Raw genomic sequence first — 27518 nt, 5'->3', positions numbered from 1 at the left:
TAAACGAACTCCTTCAATTAATGCTTCTAAGAGAAACAAAAGTCACTCGCGATTCTAACTGATGGCTATTGGAAACTGAGCACTCAAGGAAAAATAGCTAACTGCATCATTACCATAGCATGCTCTTCAATACACTGCTTTCGCTCCTATCTAAGCTTACTTTGCATCTTGATGAAGATTAACAGAAATAGGAAAATGTAGAAAAGAATTAACATAAAATAATTTGCTACCTAAAATAAACTTTACAGGATGGCGACCAGTTGCTTCATCTTATAAAGCTGCTTTCAGAATAGCTTCATCACAGAAACATTGCTTTTTTAACAATACTTATCTTTGTACACTTCCCAACTACATCAGTGAGGTGGTTATTAAACATTTATTTAATCCTGACACATGAGGAATGCATTCTTAAAAAAGGAAAAGATTCTGTGAAAATACTCTGAAGAATGAAAGAGCTGCCAAAAGTGTGTTTACTAACTGTATGAATGCAGACCGATGTTCGTATGAAATTAATGTAAGGTGGTTTGTTTTGAAGATATTTTTTCATTAACCACGTTTTGTAGTACAGCACTACTTCCAGAATTTTCTGAAGCTATTACAATTAAGGTACAGATAAGTTAATGGATGTGTTTGTAGGCCTCATAGTTTTGTTACATGTAGCCTGTTCTACTATAAATTATAGGGAAAAAAATTCACCATTATGAAATTAACTGCTTCAGAAACACCTATATAGTATTAGATTAACTATGACCAAATTAGTATGTTCAAAAACTTATAACTGGATTTAAAATGTTCGTGATTATCTTAGTCTTTCGATGAATCAAACCTTGCCGTTTAGTGTTTATCAACTGGGCAGATTGTGACAGCTATATTCATAACTAATAGTACTGAAATTTGAATAGAAATATTTGAGGATATTTTACCCAATCTGCAACACACATTTTAATGTTAAAAATAACTTTAATTTTTGATAATACGCACACTTTGAGATGAATTTACTGTACAATTTACCACATAAAAACAAATAATTTATATCATATTTAAGTTATGTACAGGTGTCAAAACATTTTTATTTTTTTTTTTTTTAATCTCAGAACTTCAGCACAGGATTCTGAAAAACAGATGCTGAGTGTTAGTTCAATACATTTTTGCATTTTTCTGCCATGAAATAATTTTCTGATAATTTTGATTAATGATATATTACTAAAATATTACATTTATGTATATATATATATATATTTAAACATACCAACTCATTTACATACAAACTACATCATAAGCGTGCACAGGCATTTTGTAGAAGACCGAATATGTTTTCTTCCAGGCAACTTCCAGCAGGAAAAGAGTTTCTAAATGCAGCAAATATAATTTTTAAGTAATCTCTGTAACACCACTCCTGTTATAATATACAATATATTTACATTAAATGCAACAAGTCCCAGATATCAGTTAGGAACTGTCAACATCATGTTCATTTTTAATGTTGTATGATAGATGTTCACATAACATTAACAGCAAAATAGTTACCTTTTTTAAATTCTGCAATTAATTCTATGTTTTACATATAAATTAGCAAACAGTTATTACATATATTAAAATTTAGACTTCATACTAAACAGATAATTGAGGGAAATATCATATACAATTCATACTTCACATTTTAGATTATTCCATTTAAAAGAAAAATATAAAACATAAAATAGCAAACATACTATGCAACATATTTCAAATTTGTAAATGCAAATTCATAATAAGATGTGCTACTTTATTGCATGAAAATATGGAGCAAAGATAACAGTGAAAACTATGGCACAGTGAAATACATTACATGTTTTCAATAAAGCAGAATAAACTTAAACATATACCTGAAAATAAAAATTTAAGTACAGGCAATAAATAATTCAAATATCATTACAAAATAAATAAATAAATAAATAAACTTAAAAAATAAAAGAATTTCTCTTTATATTTATTCAAAAAGCTACACAGAAGCAGAAAAACTCATATCATTACAGTTATTTCAGAGAAAAATACTTTCAACTAGAATAGATTATAAGACATACTAAAATGTCTGTGCATCTATATGGGAGTAGTGCTTTTGATGACAATAGTTCTCACTGTTCTGCATGCATTATGTATAGTAATCACTAAGATGATAATAGATAATTACTTTACAGTTTCCTTTTCAGAAAAGTTACATAATTAATAATTTTCAACTAATTCATTTTAGTATAAAATTATTTAAAAAATGTTTAGTAAAATCAAAATAAATTATGATAGAATTGTCTGCCATCTAAATCCATTTAAGAAATATCAGTGACTTTTGTTACGATAGTATAACCAGTATTAATGTTTTGATATACATGTATATAGTAAAACTAAATTGAGGAGATAAATATCAATTAATAACCTAAATTAATTTATCAAAAGTAAATAATTGAACTATTTATTAATTATAGACAAACCTGAAATACATTTACTTAGATATTTTTGTACATAATATATATACTTCATCATATTTTGTGTATAAATTATACATATACAGACAGCAGGCAATGAAAATCTGAGCCTCAAATCATAAGTTATTTAATTTTTGAATAAATTTCTCCAAGTAATGTGTGCCTTTTCTTTAACAAAGATTTTACATAAAATTGAACTCATGTAATCTAATGTAAATTTCAAGTGTCTATTTCAAAAATATGTAATATATAAAATGACATACTGTCTGAAAGTGTTAACATTTATACATATGAATAATTATGATAAATTCAAATTCAAATGCCCTATTAAATTCATAATTTTTTTGATGAATATAAAATTAAATATGCATCAAACAAAACAGTAAAACATTTTGCATCCTTTTTTTATTTAATAAAATCTTTTAAAAATTTGATCCTTTCCATAATTTTCAAAGACAAGATAAAATGAGGTTTCACTTTCAAAGAAAACATTTAAAATTCAAATTTTTTTTTCTTAGGCCCATCATTTAAAATATAATTTTCAAAGCAGTATTTCATATATTTTCAAATGCGTTCTTTCTTAACAGTAAGAGTCCAACAAAGTGGGCATTGCTATGTATGAATATATATCTAAATAACAACAGTTGCATTAAAAATATGAATAAATCTAAAATACAAGACTATTTTTTGAACTAATTTTATAAATTTTTTAAGTATATTAATAACATAGAACTGTGCTATGAAAATTAATATATTTTGGTCTATTATATTTACACATGCTTGTGAGAATAAACATGTATTATAAATAGATGTGACATAAACTGTAACTGTCTAACACATTACATCACGATTCTAATTAAACAATTACTTCTAAATTAACTACTAAACTATTTGAATCAAAAATTTCTGTTTGATTATATGAATTGTATAAAAATTATGTACTAAATCAAATTTTAAAAAACTGCCATAGACTAAAAACTTTTTGTACAAAAATAATATTAAAAACTTAACTGCAATACACAGTTCAAAACATAGCAAAATAGCAAAGCATACATTAATTTAAGAAAACATATGGGTACATTTTTATAAATTTAAGCAGTATGATCTCAAATTTTATCTGCATAGTTTTTGTCTTTTTTAAGTATATAAAAATACAAGAAAGGTAGAAAGAAGTCTTTTAAATGATAGAATGTAAAAAGTTTTCATCTTAAAACATTACATCAAAAAGTTACAGTTTCAAATTATCTACTATAGCAATGCCCTTTATACAATGTTTTCTCTTTTTTTCCCCACAGAAAAGAAACTGACAACAAATAAAATGGAACTTAAATTTATACAGCTAGTTTGGGATGACACTCTTACTTCTGTCAACAACAGAAGTATACCAATGCTGCCAAGTAAATAAATAATAGAAAACTAACTGATACCCTCTATAATAATATTTGAAATTATTTAAAATCGAAATGGGAAGAAATTCCATTTGCCTTCTTTTCAATGCTTTCAATTAGAAAATTAAGAGCTAATTCATTTTAGTATATTTTAAATGTAAAATGACGAACACCAAATAACCTAATTTTAATTGAGAAAACAGAATGAAAATTACAGTTACAACATTATTACTTATATTTTTGAAAAGTTTAACAAATTTTAATCATAATTAGATAGCATAAAATTTTTAATCTGTGGCAAATTTTCAAAATAGATTTTTGACACTGGCAGCATTGGTAGAGCAAGTTTTAATTTAGATTTTATAACCAACTTCATGAGCCTTTTTTACAATAGCAAGTTTAGAGTTATCATCTTCAACTGGTAAATCTCTATAAGGTGGTTCACGAGTCCCATGGACCATTAGTGTCCATTCTTTTACATAACCAGTCTGGGGAACTTGGCTATCAAACTTGACTTCAAGGGTCCATCTACCTCTTGGCCCCTCACCCCATGTATGGGTGGTCATGAATGGCCACTTTGTAAACCCATCATACTGGTCATCATCATTTGGACGCTTGCTGAGAATCATTGACCTGAATATAAATTAAGAGGAAAAAGTTAAAGAGAAATTTTTTATAAATCTTTCAACCAAACAGTTTATTCTCAACTACACAACAAGGAATATTTTGGAAGCCTTATATATTTTTTCTTATTTTTTCTATATCTGTTCATTTTTATGAATTTACTGCAAATTAATGAAATGATATTAAAATGGCATATAATTGATAATATGGGATCTTATCATTCAGATAGAAACATACTTTACTATGTGATAAGATGAAGCCTCATATTCATAGAACACAAAATTTGGGGAATCATCTTTCATTAAAAAAAAAAAAAAAAAAAAAAAAAAAAAAAAAATGTCAGCAAGTGCATGCATGCACAGCTTAAACATTTTTGGTGTAGTATTAAATAAAATATAATAATAATTCAAGCCACAATACAATTTTACTTAGTTAATTTGCAATGTATGAAAAATAATCTACATGGCTAAATGACATAAAACTAGACTGTCAGTTAATGTAGAATGTCAGTCAATTTTTAAGGAATAACTTTTTTTATCAACAGAAATGCATGAGAATATAACTTTCCTTGACTTAAACATGACCTCAGGTAAATTTTTATTAACTTCCATTAATAAGTCTCTCTGCTGCAATTATTAAAAAAAAAACAATGATTCATACAATAGGATAAGTAGATTGGAAGGCATCCATACAAAAAGATAAGTAAATAGAGTAAGTATCCATACAAAAAACTAATTTAACACAGTGATTCATACAATAGGATAAATATTTTCTAAAGACTGCATATGAAAATATTTTCATTTCAGGAATTGGATCTTGTATAATTTTAGGTATTTTATCTAACAGCATTAATATTAGATTGATGCTGCATATTATACCCTTAACTGCCTTCTGTATTAAAGCCACTTGCAAGTTTTTGAAATTTTCTACTAACTAATTAGCTTTTGTATAATTTTTTATGATCATTAACAGGGATATGCAATATTCATATTTATGAAATAGATGCGAATAAATGTGAAATTCAATAGTACTAATGGTTAAATGTGAAATATTGTTCTGAACTCATGTCTTCTTAACTGCAACTATCTACCATCAATCTTCCTCTTATACACTTTGCCTCCCCTGCCCCCTAAAAAAAAATAAAGGAAATCCCCTGTTCTGCTCGGACGACAGACATAAGTCAATGCGCGTTGAATGCTGAAGCTCTGATGTTGCGAATGCTAAGCCAGAATATAATTTTTAAACAGATACTGCTAAAAATACTAACAGCAAGACATGACTGCCAGAAACTCTCTCATCTCAAGACTCAAAACTTTCAGCTCAGTTATACACAAAGCTAATTTGAATTTAGGTGAGGAATACGAAAAGCAGAAATTATAGTAAAGACTTAAATCATAATAACTGGTTCATTGACATCATTCATTGATATTTTACAAATCTTATAACCTGGCTAAGTGGTTAAAGACTCTTGATACTTTACTATGAAAACCAACCCAGGTGAACAAGCTGGCTGCATACTTTTCGTGATTTTCCACATGTGCAACATGAATATGAGTCACTTTTCCTTAGAAAAGTCCGTCTCCATGTCATATCAAAAGCAGTCAGTCTCCATGTCATATTTAAATAACCAATGAAACTAATTTATGTGCAATTTATAAACCAGAAACTCACCGAAGCCTACCGTAATGATTAGAAGTCAGGTCTTGATAAATCATAATTTGACTTTTAAAAATATGTTTATATAAAAATGTATTTTGCTTTTAAAAAAGTGTCTTTGATGATAAAGATCCTTCAACAATTTAAGAAAGGGATCCTTTAACAATTTAAGAAATTTATTATGCAGTAAAGGCATGAAATATATTTGTGCATAAAACATCTTCAAAATAATTTTTATTTATAGCCTTTACTATGCACAGAAAATAAGATAAAAATCTTATATTCTATTAAATTTTGCTGTTGTTAAACATTTCTATAGTAGAAGACACCATGTTTTATTTATGTTTTTGATGTACTTTGTAGCAGAGGATACAATGGCGAAGGTAAAAATTTACTGTTATGATAGGGTTAAAATCTTTAAAAGTTTGATTAATATTATTTATAAATTTAAAAAACAGCTTTTTATGTATTATTAATAAATATTTATTAGGCATTATTAGCAAAAATAAAAATAAAGAAATTTCCTACGAAATAAATCAGTAAAAATTTATTTGAAAGTTTAAAGTTCAAAATAACTGCTGCAATTCATTGAAGATTATAAGAAAGTGTGTAAACCACACTGGTGTTATTATCTCTTATAACAAATATGCCAAATTTCAAAATGCGCCACTATATAAATTCACGTAATATCTTGGGAAATTTTGAACAAGAAGCTCTACTTTATTGCAGGTATGCCTAGAAATACATCTACTTTAAAATTATGGCAAAAGTTTTGTAGGCTATAATTTAAAAAAGTATTTAAAAAATTTATAAAAATGATTTAAAAAGTAAATCATAAAAAATGTGCGATTTTGATTTGGATTGAATATTCCGAATTCTGAAAGAAGGAATTCAGGAATTTTAATAAAAAAGATATAATAATAAATATATACCAATTCAATTAACATTAAGGAGCTAAAAATCTGAGACTTATTTTTTTAAAAATATGAGGATAACTTTTACAAAACCCTTTGGCATAATCAAAATATGAAAAAAAAAAGTCAGTTATATCACTTCAGAAAAAGTCAGATTTTTAGTCAAATTACCCATGCTAAGGCAATACTACGTATAAATCGAATATATATTCTAAGTCGCGCTTCCGAGACGTGAAAAACGGAAGGTGAATTTTATCAATCAGCTTAGTAGAATGGGAGATACAGAATTGTCCCATTGTTTTTGACTGAGTGTACATACCTCAGTCATTCCACCCTAGTCATCTTACTCAGCCAATTCAGTCACAAACTGTACTCAAAAACTCAAAGTGTGAGTTTCTTTTGCTTTGTTTTTTAAATACATAGCTGATGTTAGTGGCCATAAACATTTATCCTTATGGATCACCATTAAAAAAAAGAAAGAATTGACAGAATAAAGGAGTTTGCCCAATAGGGTTTGTATTTAAGTGAAACACATATCATTATGTATAAGTATTGTAGCAAATGAAACATACGACTAATAAAATATATAACCGCCAGGGCTCATATGGAATTAAGCACCAGACTACAAATTTCAGTACTAATCAAGTACAAAAAATGTCCCAAAATAGATAAAGAAGAATTAGTTGAGAATATGATGAAAATAATATTTAAAAATTACTATTCAGCTGTGTAAATTAAATCACTCAGCTGTATGGGCTTATTTAATAAAATGCATGATTGGTTCAGGTAATCTTCCTGAATAGCAATTTGAGACATAAATATGTACCAGTTCATGCATATTTCAAGAAAGAAACAATAAAAGACCAACTAAAAGATTAGTGTATAGTAACAGTGGCTGAATGAACCATCTAACAAAAAAATGAAGTTCAGTCTTATTGAAATATGTCTATATTAGCAGTCTTGTTGAAAACTACCTTCAGTTTATTAAAACATTTATTAGAGACAATATTTTGCATTACCAATGCTGGGTGCATTAATGAAAATTATTAGTGATGTATTTATTAAAGACTTCTAAGAATTAAATAACAATGTAGCAAAAGCAAAAACAGCATTTTTACACTTGAAAAAAAAAATGAAACATGTACCCTTAAAGATATTTAAAACATATGATATGTAAACTGGCAGGAAAACTTTACCTGCACCTGTTATGTTCAGATGGCATTCTTGGTTTGAAACAGTTGTTTTTATGAACAAATATATAGAGAGTAATGTTCATTTCTGAAAGAATGTGAGGATGACAACTTAAATATGAGTTTGCTAAAGTAATGTTTTAAATGAAATACTATGTAAAAAATACAGGTTCAAATGGTTTTCTTTCCTAAACTATATCTAAAAATTACACAACTGATTTGAATTTAGGAGGATGAATGCATCTATTCCTAACTTAATGAGTAAGTTAGACAATTTAAAGTCTTTTGAGTGTCAAAGCAGAGGATACATATTCCTATGAAGTCCCCTGACATTTCACTTGTGGACTATTGTGGCTTTGGTTTCTTGGAAAGAGCTCTTTTCAAGTGCAAACCCACCACAATTAATGGACTCAGGAAAGAAGGGAAAAAGGAATGAAATTTAATACCTCTGGAAATTTTATGAAAGGTCGTTCTATAATGGAAATCCTAATGCAGATTTATAGTCCAGAAAAAAGACTATACATTAATTAAATGATTCCAAAATCATTCTAAAAATGTGTAAACACCCTCTGTAAATCTGTTGCTCCAAGACAATGTCACTCTTCAAAATGATTTGGTTTGTATTTTCTGAAAATTAGTGCCTTAGATTGTTGCCTATGTCAAATAATCTTAGAGCCAGGTTTGACTGCTACATATGAGGATACAGCACACCTATCCCCATATTTAATTTTTCTGAAAGCCATTTGTATTCATTAGGAATATGACAATTTTCTATGTCTCATATCAAATATTGGGATGATCTATCTACACAAAATGTTGCTTTGTTACTGAATATTAGAGAGCTTTTAAAACCATTGTCTTACAATGTTTCTTCCATGTAACATAAAATTCACATTCATTCATTGATGTAATCATAAAACTGAATTGTTTAGATGCATTTGCCAATGCAATATCTTCCAAATGTTGGCAATGCATTAACAAATTAGTGGCTACCATTAAATACTCTATTAAACTTCTCAACTGTTTCATTAAAAATATTTGGCTGCCCACGTTTCTCTTCTTTACACAGGCATGTGGAATTCTTGAACTGTTGATAACATTGTTGAATACTCCACTGACTTTGTGGAGCATTATACTTTTCTTGAAATAGATGCTGCATAGTAATAATTGATAAACATTTTGCATATTGTAAAACATAAAGCACCTTTGTTATATTAAAATGGAATTCATATGTACACTCTTGACTATCTGGAAAGTTTGAGAAATGCCTAATGCATAATAAGTGAAAATTCCAGATAAGTGCAATTCACAGTAGAAAAGTAAAATTTATTTAAGAAGTTTCTGACTTAAAATGTCATTTTATTTGTTACTTACTTAATTTGTTACTAACTCATTTTATTTGTTACTCACAAAATAAAAAATCTATATTTAAAATTATGCGAGACTTTGAAGAAAAAAAGGTGCATTTCAGGCATAAAAGATGTCATACTTCATAGGACTTAAAAATATGAACATTAAAACATCTTATCTAATTATGAAATCCTGTCCAACTATGAAAGTGAGCAAAGATAATCACCAAATTTTGCCAATCATTTTGACAGAAGTTTAAAGGGGCATGCCATTCTTTATTTAGTTAGATAATTAACAGACAAGGTCACAGATATATATATAAAAGACTTAAAATGCTTATCATGATTTTTCTCATTATGTCACCATTTTTAATCAGTTTTCAAAATCTGACCGATATTATATTATGCACATCAAACATATTTCTTGATACTAACATCTTTTAAACTTTGAAAATACTCCACAGCTTGCTGTTCATAAAAGAGTAATTCCAACTTTTATTGTTAATTAGTTTTTCAAAATGCTTTGAAAAAACAGGAAAAAGCATTTAATTTATATCTATCTTTACAAAAACTAAACTGCTTATCACAACCTAAACATGCTTACATAAGACTTGAGATCCTCTACAAAATGAAGCTGGCACTTGCTATCATTTTTAAGCTTATAAGTTGTACATAGCATTGACTATTAGGCTATGTGAGGAAGATTATTATAACGTGAGAATGTTGCCAATTTTTTCCACTTCCTGAAAATGAAGCCTATCTGGCAGTTGGTGGAAGTGTTTCAAGATCAAAACATGCCTACAAACCACTGAAAATATACTTATTTCAATGACTTATCTTAACAGGTTTAATAATTTTTAATGAAACACAGGGCAAATGTTACATATTTTATTCTAATGTATAACTGATGGCATTTATAATGTATTGTAAATAAGAAATATTGTGTAATCTCAATGTACAATATGTAATATTAGCATTTTAAAATTAATTTTATGTGGATTTTACATAAAGATTCTCCAATTACTTTGTACACTATAAAAGTGCAATATCTTTTTTTAATTATATATAAATAACACTTAAAATAAAAAATATGCAAAATATTATATACACACATAATAAAATCCTAACACCAAGAAGAAATCAGTTTAGGGAATGAAATGCAGGTGAAGTATTTGTCTAGGTAACATATTTATTTGATTAATGTTTCACAGTTTAGAGTATGTATTAGAAAATCCATTTCAAATGTGAAATAGTGGTACATTAGTAATTGCTATAGTAACCATGATGTTGAATAACCGCTATAGCCACCATGCTGTGCTACATTAATAACCACTATAGTTGCCATGATGCCTTTAATCTGAGCACTTTCTCTGAGTCGCCAGCAACTACCATTGCTGGTTGTGAATGCAGATCCAATCCCAGCAGGGGGCAAGATAGTGCACAGCACATGGGCGACCAAATGATTATCGAACATATTTATAATTCTCTCAAAAAGAGCAGCCAATTTTAATTTGCGCAAAGGTCTAGGATCAGTACTGTGTAGATGACATTGGATTTGTTGTTCAATCATGCCCCATATGTGCTAGATGGAAAAAAGACTGGGTGATCTTGTAGGCCAATGCAACATGTCAACATTTTGTACAGCATGTTGCGGGATAAGAGGGATATAAGGGTGAGCATTATCTTCTTGGAAAATGTCTGCTGGAGTATTGCTCAAGAATAGCAACACAACCTGTATGATCATCAGTCTGACATACAGCATTGTTATCTTGCTCCTGCTGTCATAAGATATTGCTCCTGAGACCATAAATACCTAGTATAGATCCAATGTGTCAATGCCGTGGCCAGACCATATTACCAGGTATACATCCAATGTGTCTCTGCTGCAGCTAGACCATAAGACCTGTAATTAAGACACAATAACACACCGAATAAATACTAATTCAGAAGTCAAACAACAAAAATCAGCGTTATATTTACAAAATTGTAATATAACGTAACTGAATTGTAATAAATTGTAATAAATTTTGTAAATATAACGCTGATTTTTGTTGTTTGACTTCTGAATTAGCATAAGACCTGTGCAAGTCCAATTTGTCTATGCCACAGAGAGCTTGGTTACAAACACTCACCTGGCCTCCTTATAACTACTATATGCCCATCAATGGCATTAAGAATGAAATAGGTCTCATCAGAGAACACAAGGGATTTCAATTTCACTTTCCAGTGAGCTCTAGCCACCTAAATCACAGATGGCAGTGATTTGGAGTTAATGGTATAGCCCCTAGAGGACGTCTGTCTTAGAACAATTCCTTGCTCGATTGTCTTCTGCAGACACAATGGAATAGTATATAACAGACATACGGTGAATATGGCAGTCTTCCCTTTGAGTGGTGGTATAAGTGTGGCCAGTGCTCGACCTTGTTGAGACAGTACCTTCCCTTGATCACTGCTGCCAACATGCATGCATAATGGATACATTCCTACTGAGTCTTTCTGCAATATGAAAAAAAGAAAATCCACTCTGTCATAGCCCTATTACATGGGCAAACTCAGTAAGCTGCTGATACAGCCTTGATCACCTCCTTAAGGGCATTATTGACCAAATCTCACATACAGAGGTGAATCCAGAAAATAAATAAAGCGCACAAAGTTTACATTACGTACTTAAAGAAAATATGATTTGTTTGTTCATAGCGGTGCTATTAGACATATTTTACACTTATTAGACTAGTGCAATATTTGAAAAGACATAACCTTTCAGATGTGCAAACATGTTTCCCTAATTTATTTTATCTAGCACAACTCTTTCTTGTTATAGGATCATTTTCTATCAGTGCTACTGTAGGATAACTAGCTTCATAGCTAACAGAAGAATATTAATAATTAAACAAAATACAAGCTACTAAAATTCAGTAATTGATTTTGTTCTTATTAGTTACAAATTTATCAAACATGGTTACAAAAATTATCCCAACATCATATTTGAAATTTAAGCAATTTTAGATATTTCTGTTACAAACATTCCATACAACACAATGCAAGTTAGTAGGTAGTGTTTAGAAATAAGAATACATGTAACTAGAATCTGATATATTAGACACTCTGAGATTGTAAATTTAATGTTTGTGACTTTTCAGTGGAGATACAAATAATCAGAAACTACCAAAAAATTCAATTTTTTAGAACCAAACTTCTTAGAATTTTGTTCTGTTGGTTGTACTGAAATTAAGAGATGCATCTTACAATCAGTGGCAATATAGAATTCAAGAAATATAACACGTATATTGCTCATTCAAGTCCTTTTTTGTTTTTTAAACTCTCTTATTACTTTTGACAAAATTCAAATTATGTCAAATGAAAAGTACTTATTTTATTAAATTAAAGTAATTTTAATGGAAAAAATATTATTTTTTTTCTGACTAGAGTATGTATGGAGAATCAAGCAAAATTAGCATACTCAGTTAATTTAAAAAAAAAATTTAATCATTTGTCTAGCAGCCAAGCAAATGCAATAATATTTTCTCTTCATCACAAAACAACAGAATTAAAAGGAATGTTTTTTAGAAATCAATAAAATTTGAAACAATTTTGGATACACAATAAGTAAAATATGAATCCTAAAAAAAGGTACATCAGATTAAGCATCAGCTTTAAGTTGTTATAAATCACATTATAATTTTTAAACTCAATCTTTAATTAAAAATTAACATTGTAAAACATTTTTGAAAATTATATTTTATGTAAAATTAATTCTGCACACTTTGCGCAAAAAGGAAAAGTTTATATTCTGTGAATAATTAAGCTTCCACTTGCCTTGTGCCCATTGGTGAAATGAGGAAAAGTGTAACATCACCACGGCGTGTTGCATTCAAGGTAATAATAGCCTGGACATGCTCCAGGTAATTTACTTCTGTTTCTTTTCCACTACATGCATCTGTGTCAATATATATTTGAGTACTGGCATTGGTTAAAATTCGGCTGCAAAAAAATATATTTCAAATAAAATTCCTATCTGCATATGCAGCAAAATAATAAATAGAAAAGTACAGTAAGATTAAGATCACAAAACTCCACAAATTTATTTTAAACTATTTTTTAATATTACAGTATACAAGAATCTCTGGGTAAATATAGACTTACTCATATAAAAAATGAATTTTTAAATGACTGTCATTGCAATCATGTTTCTGTACATGAATATAAAAATAAAATTCATACGCTCTTCCAATTTAAGAAAAATTAAATACTTTATTGAAAGCAATTTTCATTTGAATACTTATTAATCTAAAATAGATCCTTTTTTATTTCCTTGTTTGAAATGAAGGAAGTATTATAATTGCGAAACATTTTGGGTATTATGTTTGTTTCGTTGTGGTTGTGACTTTTCTCACTTATGTGGGATTTTGCTCAGTTCTGCTCCCACTTTTGAAGGAGAGCATGTAACCCAAGGGGACAAATCCGAGAGGCTGCTGTCTCTCTTCCGAGAGGCTTCCATCAGCCTCTTCAAAATGATTTTTTGGCTCCCTGAATATTTAGAATGCCCCACTGTGGCAAGACACTGCACAGTTACATACATCCACGCCTTTGCTGAAATTCACACCCAAGCCCTTTGGTACAGCATAGTTATCTGGACATTGTGGTGTAGTGGATGACTAAATGGAATTTTGGATAAAGCATCGCCAGCTTGAAAGTTAAACACCACTTACTTCTGGACAATGAATTTTTCAGCACATTTTTTTTTTCTTTTAAATTTGTAGAATAGGGTACTAAATGACCCCTACAATCTGAGATAAGTGTAATTAAATCTCAAATAGCAGAGAATCGCTAACATAGGCTAAGTGGCACATTGCTAGTAGGCAGGTAAAATGGCAAAAAGGATGCGTAGTTAATTGCGATACTTTCATAAGCTTGGAAAGCCTTTGCTTTAGTTCTGGATAGCAAGATTTCAGTAATGTGGATACTGCGAAGAAAATGCAAATGCCTTGAAGGGATTGTACTTTAATTAAGAATTAGTAATTTAAAGGTATATTATCAGTTTGTTCAAATAAGTTTTAAATTTTTAATAAATTTTTTTCAGACATGTATATACATTATTCACCCTCCTCAACCAGCTTAAAAGTCCTTACTCAGTCTTTATATTTACAATCGTTGGTCATGGTCATATACTTCCAATTACAGAATGTCTTAAATGATGCAAATCTTCACGTTTTCACAATGTCAAAACCAACCTTTTAATGCTGTCTTTTGTTCCTATACTTATATTTAGGGAAATTTTATACTCATTATGAAAGATAAAAATGCAAAAAGTTTATTTTCCATACAACAAAAATTGACTGGGATATTTGATTTCAAAATTTGCAACTTTTGATGTAATTTTCAACTTGCCTTGAGGGATCAATTCATGAAATTAGAATAAATTGAAAGTTTAAATGAAGCACAGCAAAAAAATGTGTATTATTTAATAGGCTGCGCAAGGAAATCGTGTGATGTAGACATCAGATTTTTTTGTTTTAATGCAGATCAAATGCAATATATTTTGTTTTTAACATCTATTCACAGTTTGTAATATTTGGTATAGAAATTTTTTAAAGCAAAATTTGATCTAAATTATTACTGTTATTACATTAAATAAATAAATAGTTGGCTAAATTCTGCCACTTTTTTGGCATTATGTAAGAATTAAAAAGATTCCATGCATTTCAAGTTACAGAAATAGTCCTCTATCTTCAACAGTTAGTAATGCTTCAATTGGCTTTACTTAAATATGAAAAATATTAGTACTGTAGATAAGTAGCACCTTTTATTAACTGAATTATGAAAAACAAAAAAGTAAACTAACACTTTTAAATAGTAGGGATAAGAATTCAAATCACTAATTTTATTCACAGAGTTAGTTAAGGATTAAGGGAAATCTAGTTCACTGGATGCAGAGGTTTTCTGGATAATTTCAGCAAAAAAATAATTTAGAAAATGGTAAAGAGGTCAATAATAATTACATATAGAATATTTGTTAATTCAGACTTTTTTGCTGCAATATTTGTATTTTCTGAAGACAAAATATGAATTTTTAAATTTTCTAAATTTAAATCAAACTATTCTGACAACAGATGCTATAAATCTACAGGAATGCAGAAGAGAATTCATGGATTAAATGACAGATTTTTATTAAGACCAGAAAATAACCTGGAAGCTGGACTTCTGCAGAAAAATATGAGCAATGTTATAATTAATGCAAGAGAAAAATAGGATAACAAAATGGCACATTAATTAAAATTTCCCATTTTAGAACACCAGTCTTAAGTCAATTAAAGACAAGTTAATAAATTTTCTATGATTAATTTCTTGAGCATTCTTTGAGTAAAATTTACTTACAGACAACAGAATCTATTTATTTTAGTCAATGATTTTAATTTTAACCCCCTTTAATCAAAATCATATATTTAGAGCATTATCAGATCACCAATCAATACCTTGTTGAATGCAATTCTCTGATGAAGCTTTGCTTTCAGTCATTTTACTCAGGTTTTGTAATAAGGTCCTGTGACACTTCTTTTCTTCTCTTTAATCGATTTACTAAAAAACAACATCACGTGGAACTTTTCCCTCATTGTTTTACAAAAGAGTGTTTAAAAACTAGTCATTAAAAATACGCATGTAGGAAAAGTGCCTTATTACATTTGATATCATAGGTTTTAGAGTCATATATGAACTATGAAAGAAAATTTGTATTCTCTTGCACCGGTTTCATTTAATAAAACATGTTATTACATATGCTGTAACATTTTGTTGCAGCATTTAACGAAATAACTGATGAGCTTCTTAGTAAAATATAGATTTTATTCTCAGTTCACAGGGGTAGATGATTTGAAAATACAGTTCTATCCATTACAGCATCACACTCCAGCTCACTATTACATTATGTTCTTGATAAATGTTTATACAACTACAAAAATGGTAAATTTTCAGAATAATATTTTTAAATATTTTCTGACATTTCTCAGGAATGGTTATATGATACAAAATATGGTTATGTGGGTTGTTCAAATGGAAAGGTATGAAATGACACTGTATAACTGAAGTCTTTATTCACGAATAATCACCAGAGGCCTCAGCATAACTATCCCACTGTTTCATGAGCTGGAGTTCATGAAGATTCCCTGTTCCCAGAATTCTTGTGGCTGTGATATGAGCCAGTCCTCCACTGCAACCTTCAGTTTGTCATCCGAGTTGAAGCGCTTCCCTTAGAGATGCTTTTTAAGCAGACCAAATGCATGGACTTTGCAAGGGGTGCTATATCTATGTTGTAGGATGGATGCTCAAGCTGCTCCCACTTGAACTTGGCCATTACACTTTGTGTGACCTTGGAGACATTGGATGAGCATTATCATGCAGCAAAATCAACCCCTCTCTTCTGCGAGCAGTTCAGGCCGTCTGCTCTTGATGGATTTGCGCAGGCTATGAAATATCTCACACTACATGCCATTGTTAATGGTTTCTCTGTACTCAAGGAATTCAATAAGTATCAGAACTAACATGTCGAAAAAGACAGTCAGCATCATCTTGCCTGCTGAAGGCACAGATTTGAATTTCTTAAGAGAAGGTGATGATGCATGCTTCCATTGCATGCTGCCTTGCTTTGTCCTTGTCTCAAAGTGATGACACCAGCTCTCATCAGCAGTGACAATACACTCCAGAAAGTGAGGTCTTCATGATACCTTAACAGGTGTTGTAGTCTTAGCCCCGTACACAGCTCCTTTTGCAGTTCACCGAGCTTCTTTGGAAGCTACTGTGTGCACACTTTCCGGTAACTCAACTTGTCATGCACAATTGTCCACACTGTTCCAGTGCTGGCCCCACCATCACTGCCAACACTTGCTTATCAATGAGTTCAGCAGTAATTGCTGTATTTTCTTGGCCTAGTCTCAGATCGTCACTCAAAACACTCCCAGCTTTGATGAAATAGGCACTCCATTTACTCACTGACTTGTTGGATACACAGTCTTCCCTGTATATGGCCACAACTGGCAATGTATATTGGCTGGTTTAACCCCTTCCACAGTTAAAAATCTGATAATACCTTGCTGCTCCTCAGTCTTCTAATTTTGCAATGTGAACCCCAAGAGGTCCTCTCACACACTGCTGAATCAACTCGACAGAACACATAACGGCCTGCTTCTCACCCGTGCATGCACATAACCATGCCGAACACTACATTTGCATCCCTTGATGTCTCACTGCATTATCTGACAGCAGTATATCCAAATTTCAACTGGTTTGGTTGTTATGACATTTCATAGTTCATTTGAACATCCATCATAGTTTTTGGATTTTTAAATGCAGATAAATTTTTAACTGCCATTAATGTTAAAAGCACACTTTTGTCAAATATTTGTTTTCCAATTAAATATGCTATTATTTTTACTTTTAATACAGATTACAATAACTTTTAAAACACCACAATTTTGAATTTTTTAAAAAAATACTACATAAATTCTTGCAAAAAAGGGAAAGAAAAAGAACATACTGAGGTGTTTTGACAACTCCTGCTTCGCAGTGGTATCTAGCAGGTACAGTTTTCCATATTTTGGCTAAAGCAACCATTGCTCCTGCATCCAATACTCCAAATCCAAATAGATGATTGAATTCCAAACCAACACCATTCATGTTCCAATGGAACCTTCCTTTGCTATCATAAAGGGAATTCCTCTTGGATGTTAGCACAGTAAGATGTTGTACATCTCTCCAGGTCAAATTTGGACTGAAAATAAATAGCATACAAGTTACAAAATACAGAAAATACTTCAGGTATGAGTTTAAAAGATTGCTTTTATGAGATGCTTCCAAGAAATCTGGTATATCAAAAGATGAAGGCAGATATTTTAGCTAGGATGATTTTAAACAAATAATAATTATACGCTTCTTATTCTAGAATATTGAAACAACAACCAATTTTTATATTTCTTAAGAGTTGATTCTTGTTTAAAAAGTTTCCATGTTTTTAAATATCATATTATAATATACTTTTTGTCAAGTTTAGGACAACTATAATAGGAAGAAATTCTCTATTTAGGTATTCATAATTACAAAATACCTTTAAAAAGAATATAACTGAATTCATTAAAGGGAAATACTACTTCACATTTCAAACCTGTAATTTGAGAAACCAAATCAGATACCATTGGTCTAATTCAATTTCTTTTTAAATAGTGGAATAGGTTTTTAAATTTTTTAAATAATGGTAGATCTGTCTCTAGATGTAACAATAATATCTATTTGTGTTTATTTATTACAAGCAGTTGCCACTGTTTCTCTTTACCAGTTTTCTAACTTTTGAAACTTTATCTTGTCCAATGACATAAATGTGTTATTCAGCAAGATATTACAAAAATATATATAACTATACATTCTTACGTACACATAACTTAATCTATATAGAATACTTATAACCCAGAAAATTTGAGTAATTTGAAAGTGACATAATTTTATTTACATATACATATACTACATTAATTTAAACTGTGAATACAGAAAAGACTAACATAGTATTATAATTATTAATATTGTATTAATTATGCATTACTTTTTTAAAGCCAGTAAAATATATTTTATTATGTGATAAAATATAAATTACTTTTAAAATTATCAAAATTCCATTTAAGTTAGTCTGACATTGCTTCCTTTTCTTCAAGAAGAGAAAATGATATACTACATCTAAAATAATTCTGTTACATTTTAATTTTGCAGAATTATCCTTGAAGAAGAAGGATCTATATGTATCCTATAGAAAACTCTTTATAAAGGGAACTCATAAACAGCTTTCTATAGGGCCCCCCTTCTTCAAGGATAATTCAGCAAAATTAAAGTTTTGAGCAGAATTCCCCCCCCCCTTCTTGAAGAAGAAGAAGTAGTATCAGATTATCTTGAAATTAACAGCTTTTCTAAAAGACTAATGCCAAACTGTAGTTGAATTTTGACTATTTTAAAAAATCAAAATAGCATGCTTCACTTTTATCTATTACAATACAAACTGTTTCTGAATTCTGAAGTGGTAAATTTCTTAAACCTCTGACGTAATTAATTATGCACAGATTATAAGATTTGTTATTAACACTGCTAATAATGTTTTGAAACTGGGAGAGGAATAAAATTTATCTATGTTATTTTAAGCATTCAGTTTTGCAATACAAAAACACAAAATCCTTATGTTTTACAATATTCTAAATTCTTAATGCCTGAATTACCATTACAGCAATAGCAATAAACTTATCTGACACTACACATAGGTAATGTAATTAATAATTAAAGCAAAATTTTTTTAAAAAATATTTCTTTACTTACTTTGCATCAAGAGCTAAAGCAAATACTCCAGCTGCTTCAGGTGCTGCAGCCGATGTTCCAGAATGTGTTTTCGTACATTTGCCATATAAATCTGTTGTAGCCTGCAAAATGCATCATTTTAATTACTTCCATCAGAATGTAAAAATAGGGGGAAAAAAACTAACAAATATACTTTTAGCAAAAGCATTAAATATTTCCACAAGGATTAACTTCATACAGGGGTAATACTGTGTACTTTTTTTTAATGATGTTAAAGCAGCAATTATATTGCAAATATTACTTTTTATGTGCTTAATCTAGTAGCCCTTCCTGTTATTTGCCAATCTGCTACTTGATTTTCATGATAAAAAAGCTTTTTTTTTTAATAATCCCTTATTAATTAATTCCTTCCTAATTAATTTCCCTTATTTTTCCATTCCTCTTGTGTCCTTTTCTCTAGTGCATTGCTTGCTTTTGGATGAAGCTTAGAAAATGCCCTTTTAACAACACTAGTCCCTCTACTCTCTGAAAACAACATTAGTTTCTCTATCCTCCAAAAGCAGCACTGGTCCCATAAGGAGACTTGCATATGAAAATTGTACAAACAGTGGAGTATATGAAAATGGTACAGTAAACCTTTGCTGGACACAGACTTGTGTCTTTGAGTATATGCATTTTCTGAATTATCTCCATTTAATTTGTCCAGCATGAGAAATTCAGTTTGACATGGTATGTTGCAGAGCATCAGTTGTGTTGTGATAGCCCTCTTTAATAACTGATTTGGAAATTCATTCATTGAAACACTCAAATATTACTTAGAAAAGCAAAATTTGAGCTTTTAAGTTCTCCTAATTCTCGATAATGCTTCAGGATACAGTTATGAAGTCCTCACAACATTGAATCCAAATGTCAAGGTTCTAGTCCTTCCACTGAACACCACTTCCTTAAGCTAACCAACGGATCAAGGAATTATAAAACATTCAAAGTCTATTATGTCATGCATGTTCATATCTCGGCAAATAAACACAATACAAAGGAAAGCATGACATTTTAGAAGCAATGCAGCATAGGACGCAGCATAGAAATGATTAAATTCACATGAAAACAAGTGAATTCATCAAAAATGAATGCTTGCTGCTAACAGCGCTGGCCAGAAGTTATCAAAAGCTTTAAAAGATTTCTATTGATTGAAAATGAAGCCAAAGAAATAATATAAACTACAAAATCAATAGGCAGTAAAGGATTTTCAGATGTGGATGAAGGAGAAATTAAAGAATTAATCAAGAATAATGATTGTGAAATGACAAATGAAGAATTGGGTGATCTTATACAACAGCCAATGGTGAAAGCAATGACAGTGAAGATGATAAACAGTATTTAATGTATAAGTACAGTCAAAAGTCGTTAATTCAGACATCAAAGCTACAAACTTTCTGCGCATGCGCCGCGTTGACGCATGCGCATAGGCGTTTACGCGTGCGCGTAAGACCTTTACAGCTGCGAATATGCATGTGCGCATGCGCATTTAATGTATAATGGACAGTATAAGCTAAGCTAAAATTATCTAATTCAGTCAATGTTGCAGATTGCGTTGTTCCTTAATCTTCGAATTGGATCCGGCTTATTATTTATTGCAGACTGTTAGAGCAATTTTTATAAAAGTAAGCTTGAACTTTCGATTATGTCAAATAGAATTTCTGATATATATTTACTACGTAGCGTACTCGGAAACTAAGTACCGTTTCATTCTAGCGCTGTCGCAGCGCCGTGGTAGGCGTCCCGCGCTTGCGCACTAGTCTTTCTCGTTCACCGACTTTCAATTGTTGCCATTTTGGTTGCTCTATGTTGTGTTTTCAGTTTGCTGTGCACATTCAATATGTTTAAGACAATTAGTTCTCCCACTGACTGTGAGATTCGTGCCATGATTAAATTTTTGAACGTGAGGAATGTTAAACCGGCCGAAATATATCGTCAAGTGACAGGAGTTTACGGTGAATACGCGATAAGTGATAGAATGGTGAGAAAGTGGGTAAGAATGTTTAATGCAGGTCGAACAAATGTTCATGCCAAGGCTCGGAGTGGTCGGCCTTCTGTTGTCACCGATGATTTGGTAAGAAAAATTGATGAAGCAATTCATGAGAACAGACGCTTCACAATGACAACTCTTTCAGAGGCATTTCCACAAATTTCACGTACTGTTTTGTTCGAAATTGTGTCTGACCGCTTGGACGTGCTTTGGATCTGACGATGACACGAAAAATGCTGTGGAGTCGTGGTTATCAAAACTGGCGGGAAGTTTCTTTGACGATGGTATACAAAAACTGGTCACCCGCTATGACAAGTGTTTGATCATTGGCGGAAACTATGTTGAAAAATAGTTTAAGACATGCATTTTCATGTAAAAATAAAATTGTATTCGAAAAAATTGTTTTACTATTTTTTTTTTTTTTTTCAAAACGGTACTTAGTTTCCGAATACGCATCGTAATATGTAAAGGATCTACAAAGCGAAAGGATGCTTCGAAGTCCATTAAACAAAAAGTGGAATTGCTGCAAAAAATAGATAAAGGCATATCCTTTGTTTCTTAACCATTCCGAAATCTGTTTCTCAATTTCACGCTGCTCTGCGGCGGGGAGGGGGGGATGCCATGGCGCGCAATGAATTGGAAGTTGATCTGTCAGCACTATCCTTATCTTCAGGGCAGATGTTTTTATTTTATTTGGCTTATAATTCCTTACTAAATGTAGTATTTCATCTCGATGTACTCCGTCTTTGATATGATTTAAATCAAATTCCTCATCATTATAATTGGCTTCTGATAGTGAAGAAAGTGACACAGAGGTTATTGAAAACGAAAAAATTTCGATTGACAAATTAGTTGGCATTCTTGACACAGCAATTATAGGACTTGAACAGCGGAACTTTGTAACTAAACAAGAAATTATGTCTGTTTAATAGAATTAAAGAGAAAGCATTATCACATGAAACGAAGCAACTTAAACAACTTACATTGAAAGAAATGTTTAATAAAGTAAACAAATAAATATTAAGCTTTTTCTTTTTGTAAATTTTGATACCCTTTAGATCATAATTGTTCTTTATTTCATAAATTATGGTTTCATACTTTTAATTTTGTAATTTCTGCATGCCATCTTACCAGATTTAAACTGATGATCTATAATCCGGAAAAATCGATAATCCGGAATCGCCGAAGTCCCGACGAGTCCGGATTAACGACTTTTGACTGGTGATGGTGTAATGGTGATGTTAATTTTACCTTCAATGGGAATCTTATCACCTGTCACTGTTTGTAAAGTCACACGGGGCGGAGTCCAGCGCAACATTTGGCTCAATTCTTGAGCTACATCTGTTCTTACGATGGTTACATTTGCTCCCGTATCTATGATAATCTTACAAGGATGCTTATTCACGTATCCTTCGACGAACAGTCCGTTATCTCCGCCGCTCATTGACGAGATTTGAAGAACTTTCAAAGGGGCTGCATCTTTGCCTGGCAACCTCTGCCCCGTGAGATTGCTGCATTTTAGTTTCCATGGTTTTGTTTTGCGGGAGCTCTCTTCCAGTCTTGATTCCCGTGACAGTTCCTGCTGAGATGTCCTTCCAATCCGCAGTTTCAGCACTTGACGATTTTCTTCCCAGTATTGTTTTTATTAGGTCTTCTTAACGCCTCCCAAATCTCTCTTATTTCTTTTTTTAGTTTCGAGATATCAAAATATGGATCTTCTATTTGAGCCGCTCTAATAGGATGACGATCTCTTTGAGTCACTTGTTGAGCTGACTTGAACTTCATAGCTTAGGCCAAGGCAGATTTTAGGTCTTTCAGATCTGTCAATATGGGAGCTTTCTGAATTTCCGCATCCTTAACGGCATCGACGAAATGTATAAAGGTCAGATTTTCTCGGACATCAGGTGACCGGTCCGGATATGCTTGATGCGTCAACCTCTCGATGTCAGATGCAAGTTCTTGAAGGCTTTCCGGGATTTTCTGCTGGCGGGATTTTAACTCCAGACGGCTACAGTCCTTTGCGCACTTTTCCCCGAATCTCATTTTCAGCGCATTCGAGAGGGCATTGAAGTTTGAAATCTGGTCTTCGAAGAGGACCCCTAAGATGTCTGCAGCATCTCCTCGGAGTGACGCAGCCAACTGCGAAGCCTTCATGTGGGAGTCCCATTTGTTATTTTCCGCCCACGATGGAAAACTGGGTCTTATATACACTCCATGATGATCGTATGTGCTTGGTTTGATAACCATATAATAATACACTGGGTGAACCTTGAAATCTTCAGCTTCGTTCTTAGATTCAGTCCAGTTTTCTTTCAAAACACCTACTTCTTTCCGGAATTTTCTCAATTTTTCTTCAAATCGTTCTTCCATAGCTGCTGTTTTTGCTCCAGTATCCTCTCTAAGCTCCACAATTTGGCTTTTAATATTTTCTTGTACCACTTCCATCTCTTCAAACTTCTCTTGTATATTCTGACACCAGTTGTTGCATTTTTTTTCTTCCTTCAGGTTCGTAGATTTGGAGTGAATAATGACGACCCTTGATGAAGTATCGAAACACACTTTATTTACCAATGTTAATCAGACAGCTCCAAAATCACTTTTACAGTTGTCGATGAATTACTATAAACACGCTGACATGATCAGCGACACAGCCTCCAGGTTATCAGGCTATCACGATGGAGACAGCTTCACGGCAAAGCACTAGAGTACAGCTCCCGACTCTTGCTTGGTCATTCTCGGAACTCTCGAGACTCTCCATGCTAAAACTCGCTATGCACTTGACGACACTCAGAGCACAACTCCCGACTCTTTGGTTCAGTCATTCCCGGAGCTCAACACACTCTCTCGACGATGCACTAATTGCGATACACTACGAGACTCTTTCGGTGCACTTGACGACTCACTCGGCACTCGCTGCCCGGCTGTAAACTCGATTGCCTCGCTAGACAAGACACCAACTCGATACTACCTAACTCTCCGCGTGTCAGCAGGGTTTATATAGCTTTTAAATGTTGTCAGAAGTCGGATTTGCGAGTGAATGCCAGTGACCCGCCTGCAGAGGAAATCTATGGCGGAGGAAACGAAGACTTTGATGGACTTTTTAGCCGAGATCAAAGTCGGACAGGAAGAGATAAAAGCCAAACTGAAAGAGTTAAAAGCCGGATATGATGAGAAAATAGCTGGATATAAAGAGATGACAGCTGATATGAAAGCTGGACGAGAAGAGATGAAAGCTGGCAGAGAAAAGCTGCGAGAGGAACTCCCACAGATGAAAGTGGAGCTTGCAGAAGAAACTGGAGCCATAAAAAATGTGGAAATGAGAGAAGTGGCATCTAGAAAATCCAAGGATGAAGAAATGAAGGAAGTAGCCAACGAACTGCCTGAGAAAGATCCAGAAATGATCAATGAAATATCTAATGGGATTAAAGAAAAAGAACGAAAACATGAAGAAATAAAAGACAGGAAGGAAGATTTTGATTCTCACATGCTTGAAGTAGAGGTAGAAGAAAGTGAAAATGTGACTGTGAAGTTCTTAGAAACTGATAGTGAAGTTATGAAAATGCAGTCAGCAAGTGTTGAATCATCTGAAAGTGCATGTGATGCAGAGCTGGGAGAAGCTGATGTGCAGCTTAAGCAGTGTACTCTAGTATTGCAGGAAAATTCATCCACTTCACAAACTGGGTGTGTGCCTCATAGTGCAGGTTGTGCAGATAAGGACTTGATTCTAAACCTAGATACATCTGCTTGTAAAGGATCAGATTCTATTCGCGACCATGGTGCAAACATCAGAACTGGCTTTCAGGAAATAGAGGTACATTAGCATGCACGATCTGCTAAAAATACTGATGTGAACTGTATGCATGCTGCGAATGAACTACAGAGTGGTGAACGAACTGTTTTAGATCTTACTGTGGATGAAAAGTCTGAAGGAACTGAATCTTCAGACTGTGATATGCAAAACAGATATACATCTGAGAACTGCAGTGGAAAAGCATTTGACCCGGGTATAAATTAATGAAAAGACTGAGACTGAAATTCATTCAGAACTTTAATTTGTAAAATTTAAAATTGTTATGTGTTTAATTTGTGTGTATAACTTGTACATAGTGTAAATATTTGTTTTAGTTATGTTATCTGTATGTTTTAAAATGTTTTGTTTGTATCGAATTTGGCTTCTGACCAAGGGCTGTACTGCCCGGGACGTGCAGTCCTTGGGAAGGGGCAGTGTTACGAAATGCACAGGCGCGGTGAGACAGCTCCCCCACAAAGCAGTTTTAGGGTTGGCATAAAAATTTCAAAGACAGGGTTGCCACATTTGGCGAGAAATCGCCCATTTGGCGAAAAAAATGGCGATATGCCATAGAAGGTTGCAGAATTTTCTGGAACGAATTCTTACCGGTTTAGCCCAGAATGTTCTCGAACACAAGCCGAAAGCTATATAAAACCTGCTGGTCCGCAGTCAGTTAGTGTGTGCTTCATTGAGAGGGCGAGTGAGTGCCTCCTCTAAAGTGCTAGTTAGTATCGAGTTGGTGACTCTTCTAGCAAGTCAATCCCTGAGAGTCAATCGAGTTGACACCCGGGCAGCGAGTGCCGAGTGGGTCGTTGAGTCCACTGAAGGAGTCTGTTAGTTTATCACTGTTTGTGCATCGTCGAGATAGTGTGTTGAGCTCCGGAACGACTGAACCGAAGAGTCGGAAGCCATGCTCTGAGTGTTGTTGAGTGCATTGCGAGTTTTAGAGTGGAGAGTCTCAAAAGTACGTGGAGTTCCGAGAACGACCAAGCAAAGTCAGGAGCTGTACTCTAGTGCTTTGCCGTGAAGCTGTCTCCAATGTGATAGCCTGATAAACTGGAGGCTGTGTCTTTGATCGTGTCAGCATGTTTATAGTAGTTCATCGAAGACTGTAAAATTGTTTTGGAGCTGTCCTGATTAATATTGGTAAATAAAGTGTGTTTCGATACTTCATCAAGTGTCGTCGATATTCACTCGAAATCCACACGAACCCCGTACGAACATGAAGGAAGAAAATAACATAACAACTGGTGTCAGAAAAAAAAAAAAAAAAGTAACAATGTTGACTGTAGTAAGTGGTAATTTCAGATTTTTTACATTTCATTAATTCCAATTATTTACTTGATCAAAATAATTTTAAAAAGGGGTGAATAACCTTACAGGTTTACTAAGTCAGACATTTACAGGTTTACTAAGTCAGAATATTCATGGAAAATTTCACTTTATAACAAAATTTCAGACTTTCATAAAATAAAATATACATTGTTTTCCACGCTGGATTTGCTTTTATCAATTACAGTAGTTGTAAACATTGAAACAAGAACTTGAAATCATGACATTCTACTAAAACTAATATATTATTTTTAAACTCAGAAAATTCTCTAAACATGTACTTTTATATAACTTTTAATTTTTAAACTCTTTTATTGTAATAGCAAAAAAGATTCAAAATTCACAAAAAGCTTTCCCCAAGTCCCCATAAGATCATCAAGCTAATCAGAATGCCATTCAATTTGGCATGGTCTACAGAAGGCTTTAATTCCAGACCACGTTTTCTTTTGCAGAGGGATTGATCTTTCAGA

The 27518-nt window shown here is 32.1% G+C and overlaps 1 protein-coding gene across 1 annotated transcript in view; it reads right to left on the bottom strand.

Annotated features, from left to right (window-relative positions):
• Positions 1 to 940: 940 nt before the first annotated feature.
• The window catches only part of amon (prohormone processing protease amontillado), a 454317-nt gene continuing 427739 nt past the window's right edge, over positions 941 to 27518 (bottom strand). Inside the window, exons 10-13 of the mRNA XM_085818272.1 lie at positions 19922 to 20022; positions 18108 to 18341; positions 13397 to 13561; positions 941 to 4480 (exon numbers count right to left, since the gene is read on the bottom strand). Coding sequence (XP_085674398.1) covers positions 4201 to 4480; positions 13397 to 13561; positions 18108 to 18341; positions 19922 to 20022 — 780 coding nt within the window. The 3' untranslated portion in view covers positions 941 to 4200. The remainder of the gene's footprint in view (positions 4481 to 13396; positions 13562 to 18107; positions 18342 to 19921; positions 20023 to 27518) is intronic.

Source organism: Stegodyphus dumicola, chromosome 6 (genome assembly GCF_044657685.1).
Source record: "Stegodyphus dumicola isolate Sdum_Otavi_A_Nest chromosome 6, ASM4465768v1".
NCBI classification, from domain to species: Eukaryota; Metazoa; Arthropoda; class Arachnida; order Araneae; family Eresidae; genus Stegodyphus; species Stegodyphus dumicola.
The sequence above is the reverse complement of the archived record's forward strand: the minus strand, read 5'-3'. Positions and strand labels throughout refer to the sequence as shown.